Consider the following 12,120-nt stretch of genomic DNA (forward strand, 5'->3'; position numbering starts at 1 on the left):
GCAGCTCCTTGGTTGTTAAATCTGAAAGGATTTAACCAGGGAAATAATGTAGAATATTTTGTTCACCCCTAATTCTGCATTTGTGGCTCATTCTTTTGTTTGCTGTTTGCACCAAAGCCTTGTGTTTGCACAGTGACAGGAAGGGGCATTAGTAAAAGTGAGAATTTCACTTTTCCTTATAAAGCTGATCTCTTAAGTTTCATGGTAAACACAGAGGGGATTCCTGCCCTTGTAAATGCCCCAAAGCAACACCAGGATGTTCACACAGAGGGACTGCAGAGCCCTCCAGGTAAAAACTTCCACTCAGTCCTGGCAGGAGAAATAAAGTGGATTTTTAGGTCCTTGACTGATGATCCTCACCACTGTGTTCATGCATTTTGCCCACATCACTGAAAAGAAGGATCAAGGAGTTTTATTTATTCCCTCCCTCCTTTCATGAGGGATAATTTTCCAGCCTGTTCAGGCTGAATCTGTGTTTTGACAATTCAGAGGGATCAGTTTCTGTTCAGGCTACTGAAGGAAGCAAACTTCTTGTGGTAAACCATGCCTGACCTTCCCTGCTTGCTTGTGGCCTCCAGGTTGGCCTTGAACTCATCAGCTGTGTGTGTCCCCTTGGCACAGGATTAGAAATGTACAGAAACTTCACTAAAGAAGCCTTAACATAAATATTAAAATATACTAAAAAAGCCTGACTAAACATTATCAAACAATCATGGAATGGTTTGGGTTGCAAGGGACCTTAAATATGATTTAGTTCTATACCCTGCCATGGGACACCTCCCTCTGTCCCAGGCTGCTCCAAGCCCTTTCCAACCTGTCCTTTGACACTTCCAGGGATTCAGGGGCAGCCACAGCTGCTCTGGGCACCCTGTGCCACCCTCAAGGCCAAGAATTCCTTCCTAATCTCTAATCCCAATCTCCCCTCCTGCAGCTTCAGGCCATTTGATGGTTTTCCTCACTAAGGTGCCTCCTGAGCAGACACCCAGCACAGGCCTCAGGAGGAATTCTGGTGGTTTAATAACTGAGAAAGGGACATCACCACCAAGGCAGAGACATGGCCTTTAAAATACTTAACTCTAATTGTTTGGTGAATTTATTCCTGGATTTGCTCCTTGCTGTGGCCTCTGGGAGCTGCATTAGAGCCATTCCAGACATGGAATGACTGCAGGTATTTGGGTGAAGCTTACCCTGCACTCCCCTTTTGAACAGACCCTGTATTATTGTAAAAGAGCTTTCAGGGCCTGCAATGACTCCAGAAAGATGTTTCTGAACACTCCAGACTGGACACACTTCTTTCCTCAAGCCCATCCTTGCACAGCTGCTATTTCACAGCTCCAGGACAGGCTGAGCTGAGCAGCAAATACAGCAGGGCTGGAATTGTGCTTTTCCTGCAGCAGAGAGCCCCTGCCCCAGCAGCACCCCCAGCTCACTCACCTCAGCATACTTGGCTGGAATATCAGCTTTCTCCACTCCATAGTGATGTTTGCAGTTTGTGGCTGCAGCCACCTGAAGCACCACCTGCCCCACACCTGCAGGGGAGGAACAAAAACCCCAGAGCTTAGAACAAACCACTGCCAGGGGAGAGAAGATTTAGGGCACACAAAACCAGCAGGGGGACTGGGCACTGGGCAGGGCTCTCACATCCCACTGGAGGCACTGGGCGTTCCCAAAGTCATTCCCACTGCTCTGGTGCTGCTCAGCCCTAAACCAGAGTGAGGAACACCTGATTTATTCCTGGGGACAGCAGATTAAAGTCTCTGCCATGGGCCTGGGCCCCAGCCTGCAGCACTCCCAGATATGATCTGCTTTAACCTTCCTGGACAAACAATTGTGAGATTCTGTGGAGGTTTTGTTTCCCTCCAGATGGAAAAGAGTTTCTCAGCTCTGATGTCTTTCTAAAGGTCTCATCTGAGCATCAGTCCCTGACAGGAAATTTCAGTCAGTCCCACTGAGAGGGGAAGTAGAGGTAACAAAATCACTGAAGAGCCTGTATGTGTATTTATTTGTTTATTTATGTATTTATTTTTATACTTATATCCAAATAATGTATATATTTGTATATCTATATACTTATATACTTATATATTTATATTCTTAAATTTTTCTTTATATTTACTATATTTTATATACTTATATTATATATTATACCATATTATATTATATATAAATATATAACATATGTTATTAGTCTGTTTTTCTATTAATATATAATGTATAATATATAATGTATTAAATTATGTTTTATATATAATATATTGTATATAAATCTATAAATAATATATATTATTTATTATTACATTTATTTATATAAGGATGTATATTTTTCTATATTATCTATATATTATATATATCTTACATCTAATATTATATACTATTATATATATTATATACTACTAAATATTATATATTCTACATATATAATATATATTATATATTATACTACTAAATATTATATATTCTACATATATAATATATATTATATATTATATAATATTATATATTACAATATATTGCATGTAATATATTATGTATATATATTATATATTAATATCTTTTCTGTTTTATCATGTGTACTATATTCTTATACTTTTTAACAGTATATTACTTAATATTAAATTATTCTACAATCTATTGTTTCACTATGTATAACATACATAAATATCTAATATTTATATATAACTGTTTTATATTTAAATATACTTTCAAATTCAAAATATAATTTTTTTAAAATCTATTTTTCCCCAGAAGTCCTGTATCACACATACTTGTTTGTGTTTAAATGTGTTAAAACTTCAGAACACATCAAGCAAGAGAGGAAATTCTTATTACTCCCTTCCTGTTCTGAACCAGATTTACCAAGAAAAAGAACATTTTCTTACTCAGTGTCTCTGTTGCACATGTGCTTGAGTCATACCTGGTTTCCTCACCAACTAGACACATCAATTTCCTTTTAAAACTTGACTCTGTTGCAGATGTGGGTTAGATTTTGTGGGTTTCACAACTGTTCAAGTAAACTGTAAAAGCTTTTTTGACACACTGACAAGTCAGAGGTAAAAAAACCCTTCATTTTCAGATTCCACACCAAGGGTTTCACATGGGAAGGATCAGGAAATGCAATTTTCAGATATGAAGGGCATAAAACAAATCCAGTGAAAACAGATGAATCCTTAGGAATGTAACTTGATGGGTCAAACATAATTTTTAACATTTCTTCTTCTTCACAAGTGTATCCAACAATACCAACACAAACAAAGGGGTTTGTAACAAGGGTTTATTGCATTGCAGGCTGATATTTCACTGCCACACAAAAGAGGTCTGGGGGTTTGTCTGGTCCATTTAATCCTGGCATAAAAAGCAGGAGCATCTTTGGGATTATCTGGAAAAATGCTTGTGAAAAATGCGTATTTTATGATTGGCTTTTCACAAATATTAAAATTAATATTATATGTGTTATGTTAGAAAGTTGTGCTGCATTGGTTTTCTTGAGTAGTGTGTTAAATATAGTTTTAGGTTATAAGATGAGGTTGGAGTGGAGACTATGCTGTGTGGGATACTTTTTTTCTAAAGAAAGGACTCACACTGAGATGGCAGCCACAGGACACCTGAATCTTTCAGAGAAGGAGAATTTATTGCCCCATTATCAGGAGAAATGAACTTCTTCCCATCTCACTCAGCCATGAAGATGCCAGTTAAGGTTAAGAAGAAGTTGAAGATGACCAGACAGAGTTCTGTGTTTGAAGGGAATTTATACATCATGTATGAGGTGTTTGAATATGCAACAGGTTATTGTTTTTAAGGGTTAAACCTCTGTCAATGTGGGTCCTTACCCAGACTGTCCATAACTCTTTGTTTCTATTGTCTCATATTGTCCTAATCCAAATTGTCCAAAATTATTATTACTCTAATTATATTACTATTTTTCTAACCATTTTATTACTATCAAACATTTAAAATTTTAAAAACAAGTGATTGGCGTTTTTCACAATGTTTATCCTCTAACACAACCCTCAGCCCTGGGGGTTGTGTTACAGGATCAGCCCCTACTTGGCTTCCCAAATATGAGGTTTTGAAAGTATTAAGAAAAAGAGAAAGCAAAGGAGAAAAAGGAATTATTGCTCACTTACCACTGCCCAAGTCAACGAACAAATCATCCTCTGTCATTTTAATCTCATCGATCATTTGGGCCACCAAGTCAAAGGAGGTTTCTCCGTAGACCTCGGGCGAGAAGGGCTCGTAGTTGTTGAGTTTCTCGGGGTCGGTGACCGAGTGGTTGTAGACCTGCTGCAGGATGTGCCTCAGGAGCCCGTTGGAGGGACGCGTGTTCAGCTTCATGGGCTGCGTGGTCCCCTTCCACTGCAGGGACAGAGATGGACCTTGAGATGGCTGGAGCCACACTGCCTGGTGCAGAGTCTGTCACAGCCAAGCCCTTCAGCACAGGCTGTCAGGAGCCAGGACATCGCTCTGCCAGGGGGCTCAGAGACCCTGGCACAGAGCCCAGATCACCTGTGGGTTTGATTATGACCCATGGAGCAAATCACCAAACTTAGATGAAAATCTGCAAGCCCCGACAAATTAAGTAGAATGATAGTGAAGTTATCACAGGGTTAAAAACAAGATTTTGGCATTTTTAGAACAGGGATTCAGCAGGGCAAGATGGAGGAATCTGGGCATGTCCAGCCTTCCTCCTTCTCCTTGGCCTCCATCTTTTGCTGTAATGTTGGCACTTTTAGATTGGTTTAGAGTAGAAGCTCACTGTCTAACATAGGTGATAGGTATTGGAAAGTAATTGCAAACATTGTACACATTGTAGTTTTTAGTATAAACACATAACCCTGCCCTGGGGGCAGGCAGAGTGCCTGGACTGCCTTGCTGAGTGGATCTCGGCAGGGCAGGAGAAAGAATTTTATAGATGAGATACAATAAACAACCTTGAGACCGAGAAATGAAGAGCCCTGACTCCTTCTTCAAGTGCCAGGCTGGGAAAAGAGACTTTTTAACTTTTCTTGGGGTCACTCTGACAAGCAAGAGACCCCAACAACAGGTGACAGAAAAAACCTTGTCCTGATAAACCATGCTAAGAAAACCCCACATCCCTCCTGCAAGCCCTAAGATGCTCCAGAAAATCTGTTTGGACATGGAAGACTCAAAATTGTTTGCATTTTAAGAATTGTCTTATGGGTGCTTTTAATTGTTTTTGCCTTTTTGTGTTGATTCAGTTTCTCAGGGTTTTGCTGCTCAGTGACCCCCAGATGTGTTAGAAAGTCTCTTTTCCCAGCCCAGCTGTCAAAGAAGGAATCAGAACTCTTCAGTTCTCCTTCTCAAGGTTGTTTATTTTGCTTCTTATCTATAAAATTCTTTCTCCTGGCCTGCTGAGGTCCCTTCAGCAGGTCAGACAGAGGCACACTGACACCCTCAGGGTGGTGTTACCTTTTTATACTAAAAACTACGTGTACAATATTTACCATAACTTCCCAATACCTATCACCTATGTTAGACAGTGAGCTTCTACTCTAAACCAACCAATAACTATATATCATTGTTATAGATGGATAATGAGATGATTGGCTCTCACAATTAAAAGAAAACTATTGTGTGAATATTAAGAAAAGCTTTAGTGATGTACAGTTATGTTATTGTAGTTTAGACGTCCTCTGCTCTCCCCATAGTTCCCTTTCCCCCTGTATTGTGACCATCAGACAGGTTGGGTTGTCTAGGACAGGTACAGAGGTGTGCACGTGTGTCCCTTGCATGGGACAGCTGGGAATGGAAAAGCTTGGTGCTTAGGGGGTGAGGCATGGCAACACCTGACCTCCAATCCAGTTACAAAGCAGTCTCCACTGATAAATGGCAAAGAAGAGCTGACTGACAGACTTTGGGAGGGTTGATGCAACCTCCAGGGGTATAAAAGACTGAGCATCCATCTTGAAGATGAATTGGCCATGTGGTGTGCACGAGGGGCAGTTCCCACCGGTGCAAATTTTTCCTTATAGAGTCCTTTTGTTGTATTTTTGTCAAGGTTTAATGAACCTTTGTAATTTTTCAAAGTGAGCAGTTGTTTCTCACAAGGGGGACAGGGGTGAACCCACCATGGGGACAAGTGTTATGGGTGGATATTGAGATGATTGGCTCTCACAATTAAGGGATAACTATTGTGTGCATTTTAAGAAAAGCTTTAGTGATGTATATGATGTTATTGTAGTTTAGATGTCCTCTGCTCTCCCCATAGTTCCCCTTTCCCCCTGCATTGTGACCATCAGACAGGTTGGGTTGTCTAGGACAGGTACAGAGGTGTGCACGTGTGTCCCTTGCATGGGACAGCTGGGAATGGAAAAGCTTGGGGGTGCTTAGGGGGTGAGGCATGAGGGGATCAGGCACACCTGATCTCCAATCCAGTTACAAGAAAGCAGTTTCCAATGGTAAATGGCAAAGAAGAGCTGACTGACAGACTTTGGGAGGGTTGATGCAACCCCCAGGGGTAAAAAACACTGAGCATCCATCTTGAAGATGAACTGGCCATGTGGTGTGCATGAGGGCAGCTCCCAGTGCTGTGAATTTTCCCTTATTTAGTCCTTTTGTTGAATTTTTGTTAAGGTTTAATAAACCTTTTTAAATTTTTAAAGTCAGCAGTTGTTTCTCACAAGGGGGATGAGGGTGAACCCACTGTGGGGAGAAGGAAGTGGCACCAAACCCACTGAGGGATGAGGGACAGGCCCCTCCCACCCCCTCACCCTCAGCTTGGGCTGCAGGTGCTGCTTCCTAAAGATAAAAGCAGGGAATGGAACTGGAGCCAGGCTGGCAGAGCTGGGGGTGCTCACCTGGACAAGAAAAGGCCCTGGGGAGAGCTCAGAGCCCCCTGCAGATCCCAACCCTGTGACTTGAAGCCAAGGGATTGGAGCAGTGCCCTTGATTTCAGTGAGAGCAGAAATGGGTTCAGATGTGTTCAGTCCTTGGGGAAGCAGGGCTGGAAGCAGGAATTGGGGACTGGAATAATCTGGTTTGCTTTTGTGCTGGGAGAGCTGGGGGTGCTCACCTGGACAAGAGAAGGCTCCAGGGACACCTGAGAGCCCCTGGCAGGGCCTGAAGGGGCTCCAGGAGAGCTGCAGAGGGACTGGGGACAAGGCCTGCAGGGACAGGAGCCAGGCAATGGCTCCCAGTGCCAGAGGGCAGGGCTGGATGGGATCTTGGCAATCAGGAATTGTTCCCTGGCAGGGTGGGCAGGCCCTGGCCCAGGGTGCCCAGAGCAGCTGGGGCTGCCCCTGCATCCCTGGCAGTGCCCAAGGCCAGGCTGGACAGGGCTGGGAGCAGCCTGGGACAGTGGGAGGTGTCCCTGCCATGGCAGGGGTGGCTCTGGGTGGGCTTTGAGGTCCCTCCTAACCCAAATCTTTCTGTCATTCTGCAGAAACTGCACACCAGCAGCTGCTCAGCACTTTGTCACACCTCAGTTACCAGGTAATAAAGGGGAACTTAAAGAGATGCCAGAAACAATTGGCAATTTTAAAACACAACACTTTGGGGTGGGTGTAAAGGTTTGTTCACTCCTTTTTTCTACCCCCACTGAACTGCTGTTGACTGTCAACACAAGAACAGGTTAATTTTGCTCCAGGAGCTGTCACATGGGAGGGATCAGATGCACTCAGACAGGGAGTGGCAGGAAAGAGATGGAAATCAAGCTTCCTTTCTTCTTCAGAAAAAACCCCATGCTAAGCAGAAAAGTTGTTCAGTTTTTAAAATGTCTACCTCTCCCCTTGATAAAAACAAACCATAAAAGGGCAATTCCAGTCCCCTTCTAAACTCTCCTGTGAAATTCAAATGGAAAGGAAAAAATGAAGCCCATCAGGTTTGCCAGTTCAGATAGGAACTGCAAATGCTGAATAGCTGCTAATAATTAGCTATTAACCAACACAGACATGAAGGTGCCTGAATCCAAATAAGCACAAGTTTTAAGGCCCAAAATATTAAGAAAATCCCAGCAAAAAAGGCTTGTTGCCATAATACTGCATATTTCAAATAACTCCCACAAGCACAGCAGAGAAAAAATCCACCTATGTTTTCAAATTAAGCAGAATAGTTACATTATTCATTGTTCAGGTTTTGCTTCCTCCAGTTCAACTTTTTGGGGGGTAAAAGAACCAAAAAAGCTCATTAAATTGGCCTGAAAAGAGATTACATTCTACTTTAGCCAGTGATCCCACAGGCCAGAGCAGCTGAACTGTGGCAAGGAAATTCCTAAGCCATGGATCACTTCCACAACACACAAGAGACTTCATATGGATTATTTAAGTACCCATAAGTCACAGATTTCTCTGTGCAAAAGTCAATCTATATGAGAAATCCCTGTGTTAAAGGTAGATAAACTTTTCCTTCCCCCTAAAGGCAAGTCAGTTGTTTCCACGTGCCAAAATAACAGTGCCAGAAGTGCACAAGGAAGAGCACCAGAATTTGGGAACTAAAAATGGTGTTTAATTCCCTTTCTTTCTGTAGGAATATCCCTCCAATACTAACTCCTTGACTGTCCAGATGTGATCAAGAAAATAAGTTTAATATTAAGCTCAAGCCCCCCAAAAACTGGAAGTTCCAGGCTGTTTCTGGAACACCACATTTCTCACACCTCAATTAACAGGTAATTTCACAGGTGATAAAGGGGAATATAAAGAGATGCAAAAGCCATTTGGCAATGTAAAGCACAGCACTGAATAGAGTTGGGGTGGGTGTAAAGGTTTGTTCACTCCTTGTTTCTTTGCCATCCCCACTGAACCGATGTTGAACTGAGTAATGATGCAGAACTGAGTCGGTCACAGCTTTCTGCTGTTGTTCACTACCTGAATTCAAAGGTGGCACACAAAAACCTTGGCAGGTTTTTGCTAAATTCAATACTCACCAACTGGTGGATGCTGTCAATGGCTCGGTTGTACTTGTCACACAGTCTCTGCATGCTCTCAAAGCTGGGGGGAGAACACAGGGGCAGCTCAAAACAGGCAGGTTTGAAGGTAAAACCTTGTGCTTTTCTATCCTCTTGGTTAGTAGGTATTTAGGGTTTGCTTCTCTCAGGATATGTAATTACATACATAGATTAAAGTCTTTGTTTCCTTTAAATAAAATCCCCAGCAGACCCGGAGTACATGACAAATAATATTAGTTCCTTTATTTCAAGTCATACTTTGAGTACAGCCCTTTTCCTGGTAAACTTCTGTATTCTCAGAACCTCTTCTCCATATTTTCAGCTGAAGAGACATTTAAGAGCTCAGTACATTTTTCTCTTTTTTGTTGTCATCTCTCCACAATAATCAGTTCTGAGACAAGCAGATGCTTTTCCAGAAATTCACCCTGGGACTGAAAATGCATTTAGAGCCAGTACACAGCCTAAAGCATCACCCATCAGGAAAGCCTGAGGATTGCTCCATGGGCTGCCTGGGATTATGGTCAGCCCAGGCAGATGCCCTAATGACACAAACTGAGAGGATTAAATCAATTCAAGGCCAGGAAAGAAAGTTGATTCCTGGGAACATCAATGGTTATGTAACCAGACCCACAGAGCAGAGCACAAACAACACAAGGAGTTACAGGAGTGACATCCCCAAAACATGGGCATTCCCAAAGCTGGCAAGGGATGGGGGGCCAGGGGACATCAGAAGGGACCCTTGAGTCTCTTGTGATCCTCAGGGTCACTACCCTGGCCAGGACTCCTCTCCCATGAGCTCTCCCAGCTGCCTGTGCTTGTTTCCAAGCTGGGAAAAGCAAGGCTGCAATGGGGTTTGTCTGCATTTCCATAACCTGCTGCTTCTCTTTCACATCCCTGCCTCAGCCCATCTGCTGCCAGGGATTTTTCCAACAAATTTTTGCAAAGGAAGTAAAAAAGACTGAAATCTTTACCAGAATTCCAGTTCATGACTTTCTTGAAAAGCTGCAGGAAGATAGTGGGGGGTGACTTTGGGGAACAGAAGGGTTTCCCTTTTATTCAGCATTGCTGCCAACCACACTGATGGTCCCCAGTGAAACACACCCAGTGAGGATGCCAGAACCACAAAAATACAGTAATGCAGCTGCTGTGAGTAATCCACAAATCCAAATTAATGAATTTTAATGGGATGCTTGACCTTGATTACCCCTTTTGAATTTTCCAGGAGGAAGGCAAAGACTAAAAAGTCTTTCAATGAAACAATGAAAATTGAGAGAAGAGGAGGCAATACCTTAAGCATGACAGAAATATCTGGGGCTGGGGAGGTTTAGGTTGGGAAAGGTTCTTTCCCCTGAGGCTGCTGGGCACTGCCCAGGCTCCCCAGGGAATGGTGCCAAGGCTGCCAGAGCTCCAGGAGCCCCCAGGGCTGCTCAGGGTGGGATTTTTGTCTCTGTCTCTGCAGGGCCAGGGGCTGCACTGATGATCCCTGTGGGATCCAGCTCAGGATATTCTGGGATTCTGCTGACAGCAATGCAGTTTCATCAGTAAACTTTCTTCTAACAGTTTAATCATTCTGTAGATTTGGATAAATTCAGTCTTTCCCATGTAGGCAACCAGGGAGGTTTTTATAAACTGCAGTTGAGCATCCTCCCTTTTCCCATGTCAGTGGAGCCAAGTCCATGCACAGAACCTCAGAAATCTCCACAGACACATCACAGGTCAGGATCTGCCTCTCCCAGGAGGGGAATATCCCATAATTAATTTATTCTGAACTCCATGGAGCTGAGGCACCTCAGAACCCCTCCAGCTGCCCACAACACTCCTGGGAATTTCACCTTTGAATTCAGCCCCCAACTAGCAGGAAAGGGAGAAGGGGAAGGTGCAGCTCCCTCTGCCACCCAGCTCTGCCATGGCCTGCTGAGAACAGGAATTCCTGGTTACTACAGGAATAGGAACCATTGAAATTCCCACTCTGGCCATACTCTCTGGGAATTTCACTTTTTAATTCAGCCCCCAACCAGCAGGAAAGGGAGAAGGGGATGGTGCAGCTCCCTCTGCCACCCAGCTCTGCCATGGCCTGCTGAGAACAGGAATTCCTGGCTACTACAGGAGTGGGAACCACTGAAATTCCCATCCTGGCCATACTCTCTGGGAATTTCACTTTTTAATTCAGCCCCCAACCAGCAGGAAAAGGAGAAGGGGAAGGTGCAGCTCCCTCTGCCACCCAGCTCTGCCATGGCCTGCTGAGAACAGGAATTCCTGGTTACTACAGGAATAGGAACCATTGAAATTCCCATCCTGGCCATACTCTCTGGGAATTTCACCTTTGAATTCAGCCCCCAACCAGCAGGAAAGGGAAAAGGGGAAGGTGCAGCTCCCTCTGCCACCCAGCTCTGCCATGGCCTGCTGAGAACAGGAATTCCTGGTTACTACAGGAGCAGGAACCATTGAAATTCCCACTCTGGCCATGCTCCCTGGGAATTTCACTTTTTAATTCAGCCCCCATCCAGAAAGAAGGGGAGGGAGGGGAAGGTGCAGCTCCCTCTGCCACCCAGCTCTGCCATGGCCTGCTGAGAACAGGAATTCCTGGTTACTACAGGAATAGGAACCATTGAAATTCCCACTCTGGCCATACTCTCTGGGAATTTCACTTTTTAATTCAGCCCCCAACCAGCAGGAAAGGGAAAAGGGGAAGGTGCAGCTCCCTCTGCCACCCAGCTCTGCCATGGCCTGCTGAGAACAGGAATTCCTGGTTACTACAGGAGCAGGAACCACTGAGATTCCCAGCCTGGCCCTGCTCCAAGGGTGCAGATACCAATCATTGTTTCACAGTGAGTAATTCAATGTACAGCAGAGCTGCACTGGAGCTCGTGGAGTTTCCAATTATGTCCTTAATCCAACTGCCTTTGCCAATGTTGCTGTTACACATTTCCTACCAAAATAACTCCAGCAGAGCCTGAAGCCAGTTCTGAGAGAAAATTTCAGTTGGTAGTGTCTAAGAATAACCAGTTCTACACTGGTTCACTACACCCTCAACTCCTGCTGGGAACAAAAACATTCCTCTCACCTTTTTGTATCATAGTCAATTAAAACATAGTTTTCCATGGCAAGCTTGAGATCTGGGATTTCTTCACAGACCCACCTAGAAGGAGAGAAGAAATAATGAACAGTGGTGTTGCCAATTAAGTGTAATAAGGTTGTTTGTCTCAATTTGGGCTGCTTTA

General features: G+C 43.7%; 1 protein-coding gene across 8 annotated transcripts in view; it reads right to left on the minus strand.

Moving 5' to 3' along the window:
- The window catches only part of DOT1L (DOT1 like histone lysine methyltransferase), a 100,951-nt gene that overhangs the window by 67,703 nt on the left and 21,128 nt on the right, over window positions 1–12,120 (minus strand). For all 8 annotated transcript variants that reach the window (XM_077191317.1, XM_054650303.2, XM_054650304.2 and 5 more), the window contains exons 3-6: window positions 11,964–12,038; window positions 8,879–8,942; window positions 4,125–4,353; window positions 1,435–1,529 (exon numbers count right to left, since the gene is read on the minus strand). In XM_077191317.1, coding sequence (XP_077047432.1) covers window positions 1,435–1,529; window positions 4,125–4,353; window positions 8,879–8,942; window positions 11,964–12,038 — 463 coding nt within the window. The remainder of the gene's footprint in view (window positions 1–1,434; window positions 1,530–4,124; window positions 4,354–8,878; window positions 8,943–11,963; window positions 12,039–12,120) is intronic.

This window comes from Agelaius phoeniceus, chromosome 29 (genome assembly GCF_051311805.1).
Source record: "Agelaius phoeniceus isolate bAgePho1 chromosome 29, bAgePho1.hap1, whole genome shotgun sequence".
NCBI lineage: Eukaryota > Metazoa > Chordata > Aves > Passeriformes > Icteridae > Agelaius > Agelaius phoeniceus.